The 21747-nt window shown below is 36.1% G+C and overlaps 1 protein-coding gene across 1 annotated transcript in view; it reads left to right on the top strand.

The window, feature by feature from the left end:
* LOC123532481 (ATP-citrate synthase-like) overlaps positions 1-21544 on the top strand; it is a 112902-nt gene extending 91358 nt beyond the window's left edge. Inside the window, exons 18-26 of the mRNA XM_053517133.1 lie at positions 71-309; positions 1681-1774; positions 2464-2618; positions 15881-16031; positions 16844-16987; positions 17476-17589; positions 18180-18262; positions 19131-19207; positions 20037-21544. Of these exons, the coding sequence (XP_053373108.1) occupies positions 71-309; positions 1681-1774; positions 2464-2618; positions 15881-16031; positions 16844-16987; positions 17476-17589; positions 18180-18262; positions 19131-19207; positions 20037-20146 (1167 nt within the window). The 3' untranslated portion in view covers positions 20147-21544. The remainder of the gene's footprint in view (positions 1-70; positions 310-1680; positions 1775-2463; positions 2619-15880; positions 16032-16843; positions 16988-17475; positions 17590-18179; positions 18263-19130; positions 19208-20036) is intronic.
* The last annotated feature ends 203 nt before the right edge of the window (positions 21545-21747 follow it).

The raw sequence follows: 21747 nt of genomic DNA, 5'->3' as shown, positions 1-21747 counted from the left end.
TTTCATTTTCCTCTGATATTTTGCAAATATGCAGTTGTTAAATTTGACGACTTGTCTATGTATATTTCAGGTGGGTGGGGTAGAGGAGTACAAGTTAACCCAGGCCATGTCAGAGAACAGAGTTACCAAACCTGTTGTTGCTTGGTGTATTGGTACCTGCGCAAAAATGTTCACATCAGACGTGCAGTTCGGCCATGCTGGTTCATGCGCTAATGCCGATGCTGAAACTGCTGTCGCCAAAAATAAAGCACTAGCTGATGCTGGGGCGCATGTTCCGAAAAGCTTTGATGAATTGGGATATCTTATTAAGTATGTTTTAACTTTTATAGTATTATAATATATGATTGTATAGATGTGGGAACTTGTAATAGATATAAATATCTGCTATTTCTTCACTAAATTTGTTTTTATGCCCCCGAAGGTGGGCATATTAAAATCACACTGTGTGTGCATCCATCCGTGTAAATTCTTGTCTGGGCTCATAGGGGGATTTGAAAATAATTTGACACAAATGTTAATGATACTGAGAAGGTATGTTGCGCTTATAACCCGGGTCTGTCAGGTCAAGGTCACAAAAGGATGCGTGTTTTTTTTTGTGTGTCCGGTCCATATCTTTTTGGCACATGGAGGGATTTTGAAATAAGTTCGCACAAATGTTCATCTTATCCCAAAGGTGTGTCGTGTCAATGACCCGGATCTCTTGGGTCAAGGTCAAGGTCACAATTTGACATATTGGTTTTCTGCATGCAGTCATTATTTTTGTTTTTGTTGTTTATATATGAATTTAAAAGTCATTTTGTGCAAATAACTATTTTAGCCTAAGGATATGCTATGTGCATGATCTGGGTCTCTTGATGGGTCAAGGTCAAGGTCATTATTCAAATTTTTATTTGTTTTGCGCAGACAACTGTAGCATTCTTGGGCATGCTTTGGAGGCATTTGTCACTAATAGTGACAGCTCTTGTTATTATTAGATAAGTCTTCATCTATAATTATTATTATAATCAACCTTGCTAAATATTTGAACAACCAACTGTGAATAACCCTGACCCTTAGTCCAGATTTCTCCCTGTTGTGACTTACTCTCCACAAATAAATGTCAATTTCCTCACATGAAGCATAGGTGAGAGACAAATGAATATCTGCCAGTTAGAGGACTGCGCTTGTGATGGCCATTAAACAAAAGGATCAAAGTCGTGACTGTGATTCTACAAGAGAACCAAACTCGAGACCACGATTCTAGCAGAGCACAAAGCTACATCAACACAAATGATTGCAATGATAATAACACAGGTGTAACAAACACACAAAAATACATGAAAAGAATGGCACTGCCTTGGAACAGTCGGGTGCAGAAAACACCACAAGAGAGAATAAACTAGTTTACTAACCTTTACCCTGCTAAATTTCTAAAATGGGCTGGTCCATCGTTCAATTTTGGCTGCAACACTTGTGCTTCAAAGGGGTGTTCACTGAAAATTTACTGTCTGAACAGCGAACAGTGCAGACCATGATTAACCTGCACGGATTGGTCTGCACTGGTCGCAAAAGCAAAATCACTTGCAACCAGCAGGATAAAGGTTAAACTCCAACTCCGTTCCTATATTACAAGACATATTAAATAAAATTACTTCACGCTAGGTGAATCCCTTGCACATAATGTTCACATTTAAATTTCAGGCAAGTTTATGATGATTTAGTTGCCGACGGAACCATTATCCCGAAACCTGAACAGGCACCCCCAACAGTTCCTATGGATTTTGCTTGGGCAAGGGTATGTATTGTGGTGTTTAGTGTAAGAATTTTTCAAGTACACATTCCCTTGATGAAAGATAATATGTTTTACTTTTGTGCAAATGTGGAGATATTTGCAGCAAAGTGGTTGAGTTGCTGACTTCAAGTTTCTCGTCTCTCCAGTTGGTTTGTGCTTCCTTTCATACAGTGAGGCAATTATGCAAACGCCCTTCACTGAAACACTACCTGGAGATTCACCCTGGATCTTCCTCCACCAGGGAAGCTGGATAATCACCATGTAACTATCATAGGTGCTTTATGACTGTACACACAAGCATCCCCACCCTCTGTTGAAATTGATTCTTGGAGGTGATGTTGATGTTCAAAATAGTCATATGCAGGTATGACTTTTTATGCCCCCGAAGGGAGGCATATTAGTTTTCAGCTGTCCGTCCGTTCATTCGTCACACGTTAACTTTTTGCATGAAGGCACTTTACTCGCGAACCACTACACCCAGGACCTTCAAACTTCACATGCTGATAGTACTTGCTGAGTACACGACCCCTATTGACTTTGGGGTCACCAGGTCAAAGGTCAAGGTGCTGCGGGGGCATTTGTCACCATTAGTGATAGCTCTTGTTAAAACAAGTTGTATTAGCTATAGATTTTGCTTCCTAAGTTTGTGTTGACCAAGTATTTATATTGTGATCATGAATTACACATTTCAGGAATTAGGTCTGATACGTAAGCCAGCCTCGTTTATGACCAGTATTTGTGATGAAAGGGGCCATGAGCTGCTGTATGCAGGTATCCCTATAACAGATATATTCAAGGAAGATATGGGCATAGGAGGAGTCCTTAGTCTTTTATGGTTTCAAAGAAGGTAAAGGTTTTACAGCAAAAAGTTGTTTTTTGATGGGTTTAATGACAGTATTTCAACAGTATCCAGTTATATATGGCAATCAATGAACCTAGATTTACTAAACAATATACTAAATCTTTTCTCCACAAGTAACTCTATACATATTACTCAGGTGAGCGATCCAGGGTCATCATGACCCTCTTCTTTAATGTTTTGATACACTTTATACAATATTACTTAATACATTTGACACAGATTTAAGCCATTGTTCAATATCTTCATCCACATTGGAGTCATTAAACACTCCAGAGACAGCTCCAGCCTCCTCAGATGTGCCCGGGTTCACTATCCAGCCTTGAAATAGTCATGGGCACTGTCCTGTGACAGGTCTTGTCTTTTTGGTCTATATGAAACATTGTCAGAATGTTTGTCTGTATGAAATCATATGTAATGTAATTTCAAAAAAAGGTGCTAGACTATTGTTTTAAAAGACTAGATTATTCAATGTCTTGGAGAAAATATATTCATACTCTTTACCTTTTAAAAATGTTGAAATATAAAACTGACAAGTTATCGTAGCTCTAGGCAGGTTAAGACATAACACCAGGAAAACTACATCTTAATTTGGTAATCAACAGTCTGGCCGGTGCATATAAAAGGTCTATGTACTAGACAACCAGGGAGGCAAGGCGGCAGAGCCACCAACTGTGGTTCTGCCAACGTAAGTCAAAATACCATTATGCCTCGTTAGGTTACCTTCCAAATATGTAGACTTCATGAAAGACAACTCAAACATAATTAGTTCTTAACATTTTACAGTAGCTAAATATTATTTGGAAGATGGACACTGAGACAATAAAACTACTTGTATTAAAAGACTTTCTTTAACTACCTGAAATTAAATAAACATCAGAAATGAACTATTGTGTCTTCAATCTTATATATGTGTGTGAAAGTTCTACCACAGGTTTTACAAGTCTGGTAACACCGGTGCCATGTGGCTTTTAGAGGCCATTACGCTACAAGACGAATTTTGGTATCCGAGGACCAGGATGTTCTCTGCGAGATTGTTGCGGCCACGTATTACACGAAGTACTCTGCCACTATACATCACGCCGAACTGAAAAGACGACACGAGCCACTAGATCTTCAAAAACGCAAGTAGAAATGTCTATTTTCCTTTTAAAAGTTTTGGGCATATTTTGGGAGGAAAAAATAGTTGAATTCAATCTAGCACGAAATGCAGTTTAAAATTAAAACGTTACTGAAAAGTTTGCATTAATAAAATTATGTATCAAATCAGAGTTATGTATAGAAATATTTACAAATCTTGTAGGGTAGGCGAAAATTAAAGAAAGCAAAACACTAGCATTAAACGCATACCTTTAGAAAAAAAATCTTATATTAGGTTTGTCAAAAATCAAACAACCTAAAAACCCTGTGGCGATATATTAATGAAGTAATATTTCAATTGTTTTATAACCATGATATATTGACAGCTTTCGTCTGCCCAATTTAGCTAATTTACAGAGTTTTCAAATTTTATATATTTTAGTGTTTTGCTTTCTTTAATTTTCGCCTACCCTACAAGATTTGTAAATATTTCTATACATAACTCTGATTTGATACATAATTTTATTAATGCAAACTTTTCAGTAACGTTTTAATTTTAAACTGCATTTCGTGCTAGATTGAATTCAACTATTTTTTCCTCCCAAAATATGCCCAAAACTTTTAAAAGGAAAATAGACATTTCTACTTGCGTTTTTGAAGATCTAGTGGCTCGTGTCGTCTTTTCAGTTCGGCGTGATGTATAGTGGCAGAGTACTTCGTGTAATACGTGGCCGCAACAATCTCGCAGAGAACATCCTGGTCACGGCACCAAAACAGAATTGTAGTGTAACGCAACAACAATTCTTTTAAAGTTTCAATATAAATTTATTTTCACAAGTGATCAAAAGTTCATTAAAATATCAATATAACCGTGTAATAAACTGACAGAGTACTTTTTGTAATAGATGACCTTAGCCTATATCTAGCTATTTCTCCGTCCCTAACCTGACTCTAACTGATTTTAATCTCTATATATACGTTTATAAAGAGGAGAAATGCTAGACAGGCCTGTGCAATATTACCTTAATATCTTGTAAACTTCCGAGGTAGTCTAGTATATTTTCAATCTTTTTCCGTAAATAAATCGAATAGTAAACAGATAAGACCCTGTGGCATTTGATTCAATGACATGTTTGACAAGTACACTCGGTCCTTTGCAAAACTAGGTCATCTTGGTGTAAAATCTATCATTAGGTCAAATAGAAAAGGATTTACATTGGAAATCACATTTTTGAATGGATCTTCATAAAAAATTTCTTGACTATCTATTATCGTACTAAAATGTAAATAAAATCGTTAACTTCCATGATACAGTTTATGATGATAAATAATCAAGGGCAAACTGTCATTGTTAGGTGAGTGACTCTGAGGGTTATCATGGAACTGTTATTTAGAAAACAAAATCATGGCTGCATTGGGGTGATGGTTCTATGGAATATTGAAAATGTTCTATATTTAATCTGTAGGCCATTTTTTAAAGGCACTGACCTCCAGATTTTGGATAAAAAATGATTTAAATTCTTTCAAAATTGAAGCTTGGTCAAAATTATTATAAACATTAGAATATGAGTTTTTGTTTCTGAACTATTTTAAAAATGCCATATCAACAAAAAAAAGATGACCGCGTCGGGAATCGAACCCAGACTGCTGCAGCAATAAAGAAGTTTTCCACTGTCATTACCAATACTGCTATGGAGGATTTAGTGTTTAATGCGCATGAAATATAGTCGAGGCAGTTTACCTTGAGTAAAACTTTACAAACGCTTTTCGAATTTCTTTGTAAAAAAGTAGTAAAAACAACTTATTCTCATGTATTTCGGTAACATATAGTCTGTCAGTAATTAAGTTTCAAAGCATTCTTCAGAAATATAGCATTAATTTCGAGATACCTAAAAAAACACTTTTTTTTGTCAAATCATCTGGATGCCATGCCTTTAATGTAATTTGGAAGAAGCATTTCTTCAAGTTCAATGGCTGTTGAGCAAAAAACAGGTGATCGATATCAGGCTGTCATGGCCCTATCGTTTTCAGGTTTTTTACCTTGTTGATTTTCACATGTGGTTTCTGTTTGGTTTCCTTGTTGCACTTAGGCTTTAAACAATGGAGTTTCAGTCCTGTAACCTTGTGGTTAGGTTTTTACATTCAAGTGACAACGAAACCATAGATACTTATAAGTTAGTTTGTTAACAAATATTAAGTGACTAACTAGTGAGATTTGTCAAGTGAATTTTCAAGAAATGCAACCATTTTCTTCTGATAAGAAGTGAAAACTGTATGAGGGGGATTGGTATGTTTCAGTTTAGTTCATTTTCCACACTTGAACATTTCCTCAATATTAATACAGTTTAGCTCGTGGGAGTTAGGACTTGTCAGATGGAAATTTCCATTTTCTTCAAATGACTACTTCTCCAGACATATCTGATCTTGAAACTTTCTCAAGTGGTAGGGATTGCATGCTGTGGCCTTTGTCTTTCAACCCATTCATTATTAGTATTAACAACTGAATTTCTTCTGTTTAATATACAAATTTCAATATAACATGTATATCTGGCATTATAGAAATTAGAAAATAAGCGAAAGTTAGCAAAGTAAAATGCTGACTATCTACCTTGTTTCAAAAACTTCCCAGACTCCTATGAAACTTTAGTTTTTACCATTACAACAAAACTATAAATATAATTCTGATATCTGTAGGTTTGTTCCAAAGACCATTTTCGTGAAATTCAAGTTTTAACAAAGCTTTAAGGACTATAATTACTGTAAGAAGAATGGCTACGTCACTTTCACTTTTAATTTCCTGTGATTTGTCAATGAGGGATGTTTCAGATGTAATGCAATTTCCATTGTGCCACAATTTTATGAGTTGTGTATAATTTGGACAGTTTTTTTAGTGTTTAAGTGTTGAATAAGTTGAAATAATAATTAAGCAGGGGTGGTTGGGGCTGCCCCTCCACCAACTGTTAGAGTGATAGGGCCAGTATATGTTTTGCTGCCCCATCATCCCCGCAACCCCCCTCCGCCTTTCCCCTCCTAGCCAAATCCCTTAACCTATGAAAAAAATACTGACCCTCACATCCAAAAAGTTTGATAATTGATGATTATATTTCAAAGTTTACATAACCTTTACTTTGATATCCGTATCTTTATTACCGTAATCATATTACATTGTTTTGGCAGAAAAATTATTTGCCAGAAAATGCTAAAATCCTAGCTACAAGGATTTGCCATGTGGTTGCTGCATAGAAAGTCTTCCCGTACTTATTTTCAGTGTTGTTATAGGTTTGATCCTTTGGGATCATGGAGTTCATTCAAAATCTATGTAATATAATTCCCCAGAAGCCCGTGCTAGGGGGCACGAGGGCTGTTGCACTTTCCATTACCTCTCGTGAACAGACTCCTTCAAACTGAGCGCTTGTTTGCATTCTATGCTTCCAAAGGATCATATTAAATTTTCAGGTTTTATTACAAAAGGAATTTTTAAGTGCAGTGTGGTGGCCATAAAAAGTCTCCTAGGGCTATAGCCAAGTAGTTATGGTCTCTGACTTCAAATCACTTGCCCCTCACCAATGTGAGTTTGAGCTTCACTAAGGATGTCGAGTTCTTCATGCGGGGAAGCCATCCAGCTGGCTTACGGAAGGTTAATAGTTCTACCTAGATGCCCGGCCGTGATGAAATAATGCCCAGAGGTGCACATGGGGACCTTCTTTCACCATTTAAAGCTGAAAAGTTGCCATATGACCTGTATGTATGTCAGTGTTACATTAAACCAAACAAAAACAAAGTGAACAGAAGTACTTTGATTCAGTGTTGTTATATTTTCTGGTTCTTTGGGACCATGGAGTTCTTTCAGTATCCATGTAATAGAATTCTACATAATCTGGTACTAGTTGGCATGAGGTGTGTTACACTTTCCACTACCTCTTTATGAACAGACTCAATCAAAGAGAGTGCATTTTTTTTTTTTTTTTTTTGCTTTTTTGCAGTCTGTGCTTCCAAAAGATTTTATTACAGATTTTATTGATGTCCCAGTGACGGTATTTATAGAGGCAAAGTGTTGGGGTGTTAGATCATCCAAAATATTCGCCAGACTAAGCCTCTTATGGATGTTCCTTGTCCAAAAAATAAAAATCTGTCCTTGCCGGAAAAGGTTAGTCTTCTGAAAGCATGACTTCATCTAGAAACACACTTGATTCAGCAGTATACAAGACACCCAGTGCAGACAGTTGAAAATACTTACAAAACTGTATGTGCAGGCAAAAAGAGGCTTTTTCGAACATTTCCTTATAAAATAACTAACCAATGTCTTAAAATGAATTTTTACAATTTGAAACACCCCTTGTATGACTTGTCTGTAATATAGTTTCATAAGATAATTGTTCGGCCTTATTTATTTCACACATTTTGTAGAAGGTGACAGAAGTTTTTAAAGCCCGTTATTGGAATATCAGGAGGTTTCTTCTCATCCATCTCAAAAGTAAGTGTACACACTAAAAGTTGTTTTTTTTTAAATAAATTAATTATAAATGTGTAATAATCACATTTTTGTTAACATTATCTGTTGTTTTAAACATTACTTTATTTAAAATACTGCAAAACAAATCCTGTTGAGATGTTAATAGTTGTATTTATTTTGGCCCTTTAGTACATGCATATTTCTTTATGTAGCACCTCTTCTGTTGTTAAATACAAATGAATGTAATAAATGTAATTAAATGATTTTTTTGTGTTATGTCTGCTTTCCATAAATTAATGTCCAAAGTCTAGCATCATAAATGTGTTTCATTTTTACTAATAATTTTATATATTGTATATTATATGGGTTATTGAGCTATATTTTAAATGATTTCAGAATGTCTCAAGCTCCTGGTCATTCCGAAAGTTTATCATTGAAATTATCCGAAGTGCTCAATGATATTAGTGTAAATGAAAGAACAGTACTGAAGATGAGAAGGATATTGTTGTTGATTGAATCTATATGCAAGAATAGGAAGATACTAACAGGAGACAACTGCTCCACGTATTTGTTTGGAAGTCAGGTGGAAGGTTCAACAACTCAAGGACTAAAGTCGGGCATTGATGTACTCTTCTGCAACAATGACTGGAATGTGATACAGGACTGGAGTATGTGGCAACCAGGCATGGGGAATCTTCTAATGATCAAAGAGGAGACCACACCTGGCTACTGTTTTCTCCAATATCTAAAAGTTGATGAGCCTTCTCCTTGCGCCTGTAATTACCATGAGACACAGAAAGATTTTCTTGCAGATGGAAGAGGAAGAACATTTGTGAAAAACAGTTTTAACATTGCCAAGTTTAAAAAGGGTTATGTTGTTAATGGTCCAGCACATACATTTACAAGATATAACAATTTCTCAACTACTGATAAAGTTTTAGCCTTTCCATGTAAATCATGGCCTAAAGAAGCCCAACTCTGGTTATCACAGCAAGGTATAGGAGGGTGGCCCACAGACGAAATAAGGAGATACTGTGAGGCTACAGGGTGTTTTGTTGTACCAGTAGGCAGTAAGGGTGGAGTTGATGAAGAACTTGAATGGAGAATATCTACTTCAAAAGCTGAAAGATGTCTGATGCTAAGTTTAAACATCACACAGATAAGATGTTACATCTTGATGAAGATGATTCTTAAAACATTCATCAGTCCACAGTGTGAAAGTGCCATTTCTAGTTTCATGTGTAAAACTGTTTTATTTCATTGTATACACACTACACATTCAAATCAGTGGCAGGAGCACAATTTACTTGCATGTTTAAAATATTGCTTGGTGTCATTGCAGTACTGTGTTAGACAAGTAAATTGTCCACATTTCATAATACCTGAAAACAACTTGATGGCTGGAAGAATTTCTTTTCCAGTCCAGCAACAGCTTCTTACAATTCTGGAACCCATCGTACAATGTGAAGTTTGGGCATTAATGGATATTCCTACTGATTACCTTGGCGTGAGACTTCAAGAGAAGATGAACACGTTACCAGTGTATCCATCTGGTTTTTATTGCCACTCCTCAGTTGATATGTCTTCTGCGGCTTTAGGATCTCTCATATATGAATTTTTCTTTCTGGTACGGTCAGAATTATATTCCAAAATAATAATCAGACTTGCTAGAACATGTAGAAATGAAATGGTGCCTTCTCTACTTTTAAACGTAATATCCATTTTGGTTAGAATATATAGCACAGCAGAATCTGATACACTGCAGAAATCAGTGTGCAAACTTTTGGCTCGGCAGGTTTGCTCTTCCCTTGGATCTGTGATGGCATCTACAGACATTGATGCTGGTAATTCCATATCCCACATGGCTCTTGCTTTATTTTCAGCAGGATTGAACTCTGATGTGTCATCTTGCAGGCTGAAACTTGCATCAGCATTATACTGTGCAGGAGAAACAGAAAAAACAATGTATGTTCTGGGTAATGTTGAAGAAAAGTTTGACTTAGATGTTGTTGAACCTGTGTGTGCGTGCTGTCGGGGTTTTGAAATGGTCTTAAAACGAGGATTTGTCAGTAAATTTCATACATGCAATGAAGAACTTATAAAAGATATTGCAGCTTTTTGTGTTAAATTCATGCGTTGTGAAATGAAGTGTGTCCCCCAAGAATTACAATATGAAATGTATAGATCTACACAAGAAGACTTCCTCGAGAGGGATGAAAATGATGACTGGATGGACTGTGCTGTGGTGGATTCTTTGCCTTACCTTTACTTCCTACAGTACAAGACTTACAGACACCTTCAGAGAGGAGCAGATCAACAGCGGGCCCTTTCACACCTTGCCACTACCATTGATACCGATCCAGATCTCAGACACAGAGAAACAGCGCTGAACTTACTGGGACAATGTTTGGAACAGGAGAACAGATATGACGCTGCTCTTTGCTGCTATATAAAATCTCGCAATATACGTACACGAAACAATGCTGCAAACATTCATATATGTAAACTGTTGAGTAGATTTTATGTCAGCAGAAGGGCAACGTAAGAAGACAGACAATATATGAATCAAAGCATGATATTGCAACAACAGACAGATGAACTGGCAAATGTTAAGCTTCTTGATTAACTCCCTTCAGTTTTACTGATACAGTTCATACAAATATATATACAGTAAAATTATTACAAGCAGTATTTTAACCCTTCATTGAAAGGTATATTTATGTATTTACTAAGATCTTTTAAATTACAAAGTATTGTTATTTTAATAAATACCTAGTTGTAAAATAGGAGTGAACAAATGACAGTAAAATGTAATTGAGCCGCACCATGAGAAATCCAACATAGTGCGTTTGCGACCAGCATGGATCCAGACCAGCCTGCACATCAGCGCAGTCTGGTCAGGATCCATGCTGTTCGCTAACAGTTTCTCCAATTCCAATAGGCTTTGAAAGCGAACATCATGGATCCTGACCAGACTGCACAGATGCGCAAGCTCGTCTGGATCCATGTTGGTCGCAAACACACTATGTTGGTTTTATCATGGTGCGGCTTAAATATGTTGTAGTCTGTGAATTATGTAGAAAAGCTATTTTGTCACACAGTAAAAATTGTAAGAAATTTATCTTTATATTATACTTGTAAAATAAAACTTAATAGTTTGTCTTTTTTGTTGATTTCTTTCTTCCACAATTCTTTAAGAACATGAATTTCCTCTGAAGCAACCAAGCACAATATAGATCATATGGCGACCTTTCCAGCTTTTGTGACCGCTCAATGTCCGTCATGCGCCTTCCGTCCATCAACATTTTTAGCTCACCTGAGCACTTTGTGCAAAGGGTGAGCTGTTGTGATCGCTCACCGTGAGCTTTTGAGATTGCTCATTATCCTTCCACACTTTCCTTTAAACAACATCTCCTCCTAAACCACCATGCCAATTTTAATGAAACTTCACAGGGATGTTCCTTGGATGGTCCTCTTTGAAAATTGTTCAGAGAATTGAATTCCATACTGAACTCAAAAGCAAAAACATAATAAATCTTCTTATCCAAAACCGCAAGGCGTAGAGCCTCGATATTTGGCATGTGACATCATTTAATGATCCTGTATGAAGATTGTTCAAATTATTACCTAGGGTTGAAAAGAGGCCCTGCCCTGGGGGTCCCAAGTTTTACATAGCCTTATATAGGAAAAAACTTTAAAAATATTCTTCTCTGATACTGCAAGGTCTAGGCTTTTGATATTTAGTATGTTGCATTTCCTAGTGATCCTTTACCAAGATTGTTCAAATTATGCCCCTGAGGTGAAAAGAGGCCGCACCCAGGGGGTCCCAAGTTTAACAAGACTTATGTGGGAAATAACTTTAAAAATCTTCTTGCCTTAAACTGCAAGGCCTATATAGGCTTTTGATATTTGGTATGTTGCATTGCCTAGTGGTCCTCTACCAGAATTGGTAAAATTATGCCCCTGAGATGAAAAGAGGCCCTGCCCTTGTGGCCCCAAGTTTTACATAGACTTATATAGGAAAAAAATCTTCTTGTCTAAAAGTTCAAGGCCTACGCCTTTGATATGTGGTACGTAGCATTGCCTAGTGGTTCTCTAAAAAGATTGTTCCAATTATGCCCCTGGGGGGGTCACTTGTATATTAGACATAATTATAGGAAAAAAATACTTTAAAAATATTTGATCATATTTCCTAGACTGTTTAATTATAATTACCTGATGACCCAAAGTAATTAGGGGTCATTTTGACTCTGACCTTGACCTATTGACCTACTTTCTTGTTTTTTAAGATACAGTCTTGAAAATTGGATGACATATACAATTTTGCACACCGATCTTAACACTACTTTCAGTGACCATGAATGTGACCTACTGACCTACTTTCTTAATATTTTAGCATCAGTTTGACATTTGAAACATGTAGCTCATATTACTCAGGTGAGCAATCCAGGGTCATCATGACCCTCTTGTTAGCTAACCTGAGCAATGCTCAGGTGAGTTATTGTGATCGCTCTATGTCCGGCGTCTGTAGTCTGTCTGTCTGTCTGTCTGTCAACATTTAGCTTGTGTATGCGATAGAGGCTGTATTTTTCAACTGAACTTCATGAAATTTTGTCAGAATGATTACCTTGATGAAATCTAGGACAAGTTCGAAAATGGGTCATCTGGGTTCAAAAACTAGGTCACTAGGTCAAATCAAAGAAACACCTTGTGTATGCGATAGAGGCTGTATTTATGTCTTCCATCACACAGTGGTATGGGAGACATATTGATTTACTCCAGTCTGTCTGTCACAAAGCTTGTCCGCACTCTAAATCGAACATTTCTCATCCGATCTTCACCAAACTTCAACAAAATGTGTCTGCCAATAAGTGCTCGGCCAAGTTTGATAACTAGCCAAATCGGCCTAGGCACTTCGGAATTATGGCCCTTGATTTACCAAAAACACTCCGATATCTTGCGCAGTTTTACCCCTAAACCGGCGCCTATACTACTAGTAGTATAGACGTCCTTTTGTTGTCTAGAAAGCGCATGCATATGTGGATTAAGTAAACAGTATATAAAGACTGACTTACTATTTAGATGATTAGGCAGTTATAGGAGACATGCGCTTTTCTCAAAAGCATCTCTAGTTTTCAATTGATCTTCATGAATTTTGGTCAGAATGATTACCTTGATGAAATCTAGGCCAGATTCGAAAATGGGTCATCTGGGATCAAAAACTAGGTCACTAGGTCAAATCAAAGAAAAACTTTGTTTAAGCGATAGAGGCTGTATTTTTCAATTGATCTGTATGAATTTTGGTCAGAATGATTGCCTTGATAGAATCTAGGTCAAGTTTGGGTCATGGGTCATCTAGGGTCAAAAACTAGGTCACCCGGTCAAATCAAAGGAAAACATTGTGTAGGCAATAGGGGCTGCATTTTACACTGGATATTCATAAAATTTAGTCAGAATGATTGCCTTGATGAAATCTAGGTCAGGTTAGAATATGGATCATCTGTGGTCAAAAACTAGGTCACTAGGTCAAATCAAAGAAAAACCTTGTGTATGTGATAGATACTGTATTTTTCAATTGATCTTCATGAAATTTGGTCAGAATGATAGCCTTGATTAAATTAAGGTCAAGTTTGAATATGGGTCATCTGAGGTCAAAAACTAGGTCGCTAGGACAAATCAAAGAAAAACGTTTTGTATGCGATGGAGGCTGTATTTTTCAATTGAGGTTCACGAAATTTGGTCAGAATGATTGCCTTGATCAAATCTAGGTCAAGTTCGAATGTAGGTAATCTTGGCTCAAAAACTAGGTCACTTGGTCAAATTGAAGAAAATACTTGTTTACACTTAAGAGACCACATTTTTGGTCCAATCTTAATGAAAATTGGTCAGAATATTTGTTTCCACGAAATCACTAGGTCAGACATGTTGACACTGTTATGGTTTGTTTCTCAGGTGAGCGACGTAGGGCCATCTTGGCCCTCTTGTTATAGTTAGCTAGGTTGGTGGTAAAGAAATATGACTACCATTGATTTTGAAATAATTTTACACAAATGGTCCTTGTGTGACCTTCTACCAAGATTGTTCAAATTATTATGTCTACCACCACAGAGCAGTGTTGGAGAACTATTGATTTACTCCAGTCTGTCACAAATCTTGTCCGCACTCTAAGTCGAACATTTCTCATCCAATCTTCACCAAACTCGGCCAAATTCAATAACTAGCCAAACCGGCCAAGGCATTTTGGAGTTATGGCCCTTGAATTACCGAAATTCGGCCTTTTTACTCTTGTCCGCACTCTTAGTTGAACATTTCTCATCCAATCTTCACCAAACTTGAACAAAATGTGTTTGACCATAAGTCTGGGGCCAGTTTCGTTACGCAGCCAAATCGGCCCAGGCACTTCAAAATTATGGCACTTGAATTACCGAAAATCGACCTTTTTACTCTTGTCCGCGCTCTAAGTCAGACATTTTTTCATCCGATCTTCACCAAACTTGAACAAAATGTGTTTGACCAGACTCGACCAAGTTCAATAACTAGCCAAATCGGCCCAGGTGCTTTGAAATTATGGCCCTTGAATTACCCAAAATCAGCCTTTTTACTCTTCAAAGGTATATTTGTAGTGAGTAAACAGTATATAAAGACTGAAGAAGATTTAGATGATTAGGCAGTTGTGGGAGACATGCACTTTTCTCAAAAGCAGCTCTAGTTTTGAATTGTCTAAAAACATGGCCACCAGATGGCGTGGTCACTTTTCCCCATATGTATATAGTGGAAACTTTAAAAAAAAAAAATATGTTAAACTGATAGCCCGATTTTAAAATAATTTTACACAAAAGGTCATTGTGTGACCCTATACCAATTTGTTCTAATTATTTTGAATGTCAAAAAACATGGCCACCAGTGGGCCTGGTCACTTTTCCCTATATGTATATAGATCTTCTTTTATAAAACTGTTATCCCGATTTTAAAATAATTTCACACAAGTTCTCCTTGTGTGACCTTCTATAAATAGTGTTCACATTTTTCTGATTCTAAAAATATGACCCCCAGAGGGAGTGGTCACTTTTCATCAACAATTAAACAACATCTCCTCCAAAACCACTGAATGGATTTTTATGAAACTTTACACAAATCGTCACCTCAATGCAAGAAGTGGATAACTGCATTGACTTAAAGAAGGACTTATACACTTTTTGCGCTAAGATGACGAAATGATCTTTGGGTAGCCCTCTTTTAACATTGTTCAGATGGTTCCAGTTCATTGAACATATGGGTCTTTTTGGTTAAAAATAGGTTTTCAGCTATCAGACTTCTCTAGAGCTTTGATATTTGGCATGTGATATAAGGGCTTGACTCCCTACCATAATTTTCCAAATTATTGCCCTAAGGTCAAAAATGGCCATGCCTCTGTGTGTGACATGAACTTACTATAGGCTTATATAATAAGAAACTTTGAAAATCTTCTCCAAATAAATAATAGCTAGAGTCTTGATATTTAGCTTGTGATATCAGAGTTGTACTGTCTACCGTAGTTGTTCAAATTATTGCCCTAGGTTCAAAAATGTGTGTGACATGTATATAATATAGACTAACTTAGAAGAAACCTTACTCTGTACTTGTACCATTATGTTATTCAAACACACTTGAAGCCTTGTACACAGGTGAGCAAGTTAGGGTCATTGACCCTCTTGTTTATTTTTACCACTCATTGCAGACTTCCACGATATGCAACTAAGTTTATAGAGATGTGTTTAATGGTGACGGCAGATCACGGGCCTGCTGTGTCCGGTGCACATAATACCATTGTGTGTGCCCGGGCAGGAAAAGATCTCATCTCGTGTCTGACTTCAGGACTTCTGACCATTGTACGTACATTTTTCTGTCTGATCCATTGGTTATTTTATCCAATTAAGAACTTCTCTTTAAAGTGGAAAAATGCGCATTTTCAAGTAAACATCCAGCTGAATAGATGTGTGTGTAAAAGGTGAGGAATTTATAGCTTTTAACCAATATCCAAACTTTTCCTGTACAAGTAAGAAATAATAGGTTCGAATATGACTTTTCTATAATTGACTGGGCAGTCTTTAAGAATAGCAAACTGCATGCAGGAGTTCTTCCCTTCAACTACAGAATCTCTACCTATAGTAGGAGATCACTGTGTAGAGATTGAGAAAAGAACTATCATTTTATTAGTCCGATTTCTTATTTCTAAAGTATCAACTTCAAATACTTATGCGGCATTATCGTTAATTAACACATGAAATGCACAGCAGTCGAAATTCCTTTTATAAACATCATCAAAAGCCACTATGTCAGTAAGATGCCATAAGCCACTTTAATAATAGGAATGTGTTGATAGCTGGTCACTCATTCTGCTGATTTAGGTGTGTGATATAAAGCAGGAGACTTTTGTATTATCAAACATGTTCACAGCAGTAGGAAAATACAGACTGCATGTACATGAAGGATATTTACTATATATTTCAATGTGTACCTGTTTTCAAATTCAAAACATTGGACTTTTCACCAAATTTATGCATACACTTTTATAAAAAGTTGTAAAATCCAATTTTGCCTTTCAAAGTTTTGTATCTTTACATTATATAAGTGAAACACTACATATACATGTATGTTAATGCATATTTAATTTGAATCTGTCCAAAATCCATTTATTCAGGGAGACAGATTTGGTGGTGCTCTAGATGCTGCAGCGAAACAGTTCAGTGAAGCTGTAGACTCGGGAATGATACCAATGGATTTCGTAAATACTATGAGGAAAAAGGGAAAACTTATAATGGGAATTGGTCACAGAGTAAAATCAGTAAGTATGCATTTTATTCATGTGCAAATACATTCCTTTAAAAAAAAAGTTAACCTTAACTATTTCAGCATTTAGATCTTTTATATTATTGTACAACTCATTTATCTGAAGTCAGAAAAGTTCTCAATCAAAACTTTTTCATTGTGAACCATTTAATATGTTTTTCAATTTTTTTATTGGCTCCAATTATTTGTGTGAAAAACTGAAAAATGTTGGTGAAATATTCCACTATCCCTATCACTGTGTTTTCTGAAAAAAATTGTCTCCCTTGCAATATTCTTTAATTATCTCCCATTGTTGCCTTTGAATAATGGAACATGTTTAATATTAATATACAAAATGCATTATACCCGAAGAAGAAGAACTTCTCAGACAAAGCAGCTTTGTATTTGTGAAACATTGAATAGTCTTCCTTATTGATAGTGAGCTACATGTATTTCAGTGTAACACTGAAACAAACATCTATGTATTTTTTATTTTCATTTCAGATAAACAACCCGGATATGAGAGTTGTAATTTTAAAGGAGTATGCACAGAAAAATTTTCCAGCTACACCAATTTTAGATTATGCAATTGAAGTGGAGAAGATCACAACCTCTAAGGTACATGTCACTTTATGAGCCACACCATGAGAAAACCAACGTAGTGCATTTTGCAACCAGCATGGATCCAGACCAGCCTGCGCATCCATGCAGTCTGGTCAGGATCCATACTGACCGCTTTGAAACACTATTGCAATTAGAGAAACTGTTAGCAAACAGCATGGATCCTGACCAGACTGCGCGGATGCGCAGGCTGGTCTTGATCCATGCTGGTCGCAAATGCACTATGTTGGTTTTCTCATGGTGCGGCTCATATTGTGTTTGTATACAGAAAAATACAAGCAGTTATTTGTTCAAGGTAGATGACTCGTAATTACAATTGGCAAATTTTGTGTTCTTTGTATGCAATTTTGGTATTCTGCAGATTTATATGGAAAGCCATGGGCCCATTAAGCGATATTTACTTCCCGGGATGTTGAATCGCATTTTACAGAACATGTACTGAGATGGTTTGAAGAAAGTTTTCTGAGAAATTTTGAAAGAAACTAAAATTTCAATAAAATTGGTTCATTTCAAATTCTTGTACATTTGTTTTCATATTCTTGTACATCTGTTAGTATCTATGTAACATAACAATTTATTTTTTGCAGAAACCAAATCTCATACTGAATGTAGATGGATTTATTGGAGTGGCATTTGTGGATTTATTAAGGAACTGTGGATGTTTTACTAGGTTTGTGTATTTTACTCATCTGTATACTCATAATGCATAATTCAACCCCTGATCTATAAAATAAACACAGATAGCCAGTCGAGGCCTTGTGTGCTTTCTTTCCTTTGCATGCATTGTTCTCCAAACTAAAGGTATTGCATGTATAGTCATTTTTTCCTCTCCCTAGTTCAGGTAGGGAAGTTGTCAGTTGTAGAAAACCGGAGTTCAGTCAAATCTCAAAACAGTCTGCAAACTGACACAAAGCACATAGTTGTTAACTGGTTGATTACTGATGATAGGAGGTCTTCTCAAGCTTTTTTCCTTGAAATTAAAACAGGCAAACTGGCATTTTAACATAAAAAGATGACCTGAACTTCGTTGATTGGATTTAAAGTCCAACATAAAATAATGATATCATGTGAGGAAGCCATCCAGCTGGCTTACGGAAGGTCGGTGGTTCTACCCAGGTGCTCGCTCGTGATGAAATAATGCACGGAGGGGCACCTGGGGTCTTCCTCCACCAATAAAGCTGGAAAGTCGCCATATGACCTATCATGTGTTGGTGCGACGTTAAATCCAAAAAAAAAAAAAATGATAAAACTGAACAGAAATCTTATTAAGGAGTATAATCATTAAAGTAACAAATTTTCTCTCAGAGTTGTATCTTCAAAAGTCCAGTCAAGTTTGTGCTTAAAGTCACCCATGAGAACATGGACCACTTGGCTCTAAAGACCTCTTTTCTCATGTCCAAGTTAAACATTTGCAATGTATTTCAACCTGTGAATTAAGACTACCCGCAGATAAAAAGCACTTTACAAGTTTCTCGGTATTAGCCTTTATATAAGAGTTTTCTAGATATCAATATTAACAAATTATTGTTGATTTTCAGGGAGGAGGCCCAGGAGTTTATCGAGATAGGTGCACTAAATGGACTGTTTGTGTTAGGTAGAAGTATGGGCTTTATAGGTATGTCAAAATTCATGAATTTATTTTCTGTTTTAGTATTTTTGAACAGTTTCTATAAAATTTTAATATCAGCTGAAAACACCTACAAGACACCTGTAGACAAAATACTTAGTAAATTAGCCTGTTCGGATCTGCAGTGTACAGCAACCCCATTCTAAACTTTCAATTGTTCACTTGTTAGAGATTGCACTGTACTTTCAGAATGTTATTTGTCTCCAGTAGAATGTATGTTACACTTCAAACATAAAACCAAAATGAATGTGTGTAATCTTCAAGGGTTTTAAATATTTTTTTTTTTCTTGATGTCATTTTCTGTATCCTGTTCATTAATTTCCTTCAAATTGACAAATTAATACATGTATTGATATGAAAATGGATAAAATAGATACCAACAGAAACATATATTCTAGTAATCAGTATTCAAGTACAATCAGAACTTTTAACCAGGTTCTTCAATCGTGAAACTGAAATACTGTTGAAAAATGGTGTTAAACCCAAAACAAACAAATCATCAAAAATGTTGTTTCATGTTTATAACTTAGCTAGGATTGGCATACTGTCACCAAACTTTGTATATAGTAATTACAAGAACTCTTGATTAGGAATGACATATTAGGATGGAAGTTGGTATGTTAATAGTTTATTGATACAGGGTTTGGGGTTGCTTATATGATCACTAGAATCTAATCACTGTTAGGTCAAGGACACTGTAACTATAAACAGAAAATATTTTAGAAACCAGTTTTTCATGGAATTTCTGCATCTCGTTTGTTTTATATACTTCAGATTTCTTTGGCAGTTAATATGAGTTGTTTTTGTTTTTTTTCAGGTCATTTTCTGGATCAGAAGCGACTGAAACAAGGTCTTTACAGACATCCTTGGGATGATATCTCGTACGTAATGCCAGAGAGTTTTGGCGGGGAACAAGATCAACAGTAGAGTTTACAGCAGGACCAACAGTAGTACTTGTTGGTATCTTAGGCTGTTGTTAGCAATATATACGTGACTCCCATAAACATTTCTGTAGGATATAGAGATTTAGGCCTATATATATTAAATGGTGATTGGTCTAAGGTGGTGACAATTTAAAGCAAACTGGACCCGCAATACTAGAAACATAACTTATTTAGCACCTTGTTGCCATAAAGTAGAGAATAGTTCATTAACATTGTGATGTTACATGTTTTATTATACAACATATTTTCATGAAAGTACTCTGCACGTTATCTGAGATTTTAGCTTATAGGAGGATACTCCTACAGTTAACTTACAGAGAAATTTCTATGCAGCATTGATATTTGATATTATTTACGACTAGCCATTTGATAAGCAGTATGACTTGCACTAGCTTTCAACTAACATACCTTGTATGTTTTCATTGTTTCAACTTGTATTTTGTTAAATCAAATATTAAATACAGAAATATTCCACTTAAGTAGGCCACATTTTACTTCTGTTAGTCATCACATGTTGTAAGTCTCACATAACCTGCAGGGTATATGTCAGTGCGAGGTTTATCTCAAATGTTTCTGTGTTTATTTTGTCATAGGAAATTAATGCTGGTTAAAGGGGAGTTGCTGTAGTTATAAATGTTCGTTTAGATATCACACATATCTTTATATAACAGATGCAATAGGTTTTTGTGGTCCCTAGCATAATCTTTTTTTTTTTTCATACATTTTTCATAAATCTGATCATGTCAGATTATATTAGATTGGTGCAATTTTTAAGAGTTAAAAACAATGGATTTACAGCCATCAATGTTTTGTTTAACCAGAATGAAATTCTGAAGGTTCGTATTCTTTAAACACAATGGTATATTTTATATCTAATGTAAACCATGATTTTTATTAGCTCACCTGTCACATAATGACAAGGTGAGCTTTTGTGATCGCGCGTCGTCTGTGCGTCCGTAAACTTTTGCTTGTGACCACTCTAGAGGTCACATTTTTTGTGGGATCTTTATGAAAGTTGGTCAGAATGTTCATCTTGATGATATCTAGGTCAAGTTCGAAACTGGGTCACGTGCCTTCAAAAACTAGGTCAGTAGATCTAAAAATAGAAAAACCTTGTGACCTCTCTAGAGGCCATATATTTCACAAGATCATCATGAAAATTGGTCAGAATGTTGACCTTGATGATATCTAGGTCAAGTTCGAAACTGGGTCACGTGCCATCAAAAACTAGGTCAGTAGGTCAAAAAATAGAAAAATCTTGTGACCTCTCTAGAGGCCATATATTTCACAAGATCTTCATGAAAATTGGTCAGAACGTTCACCTTGATGATATCTAGATAAAATTTGAAACTGGGTCACATGCCTTCAAAAACTAGGTCAGTAGGTCAAATAAAAGAAAAACCTTTTGACCTCTCTAAAGGCCATATTTTTCATGAGATCTGTATGAAAATTGGTCTGAATGTTCATCTTGATGATATATAGGTCAAGTTTGAAACTGGGTCAACTGCGATCAAAAACTAGGTCAGTAGATCTTAAAATAGAAAAACCTTGTGACCTCTCTAGAGGCCATACCCTTGAATGGAT

The sequence above is a fragment of the Mercenaria mercenaria genome, chromosome 11 (genome assembly GCF_021730395.1).
Source record: "Mercenaria mercenaria strain notata chromosome 11, MADL_Memer_1, whole genome shotgun sequence".
NCBI classification, from domain to species: domain Eukaryota; kingdom Metazoa; phylum Mollusca; class Bivalvia; order Venerida; family Veneridae; genus Mercenaria; species Mercenaria mercenaria.
This window is presented reverse-complemented; position numbering and strand designations above follow the sequence as displayed.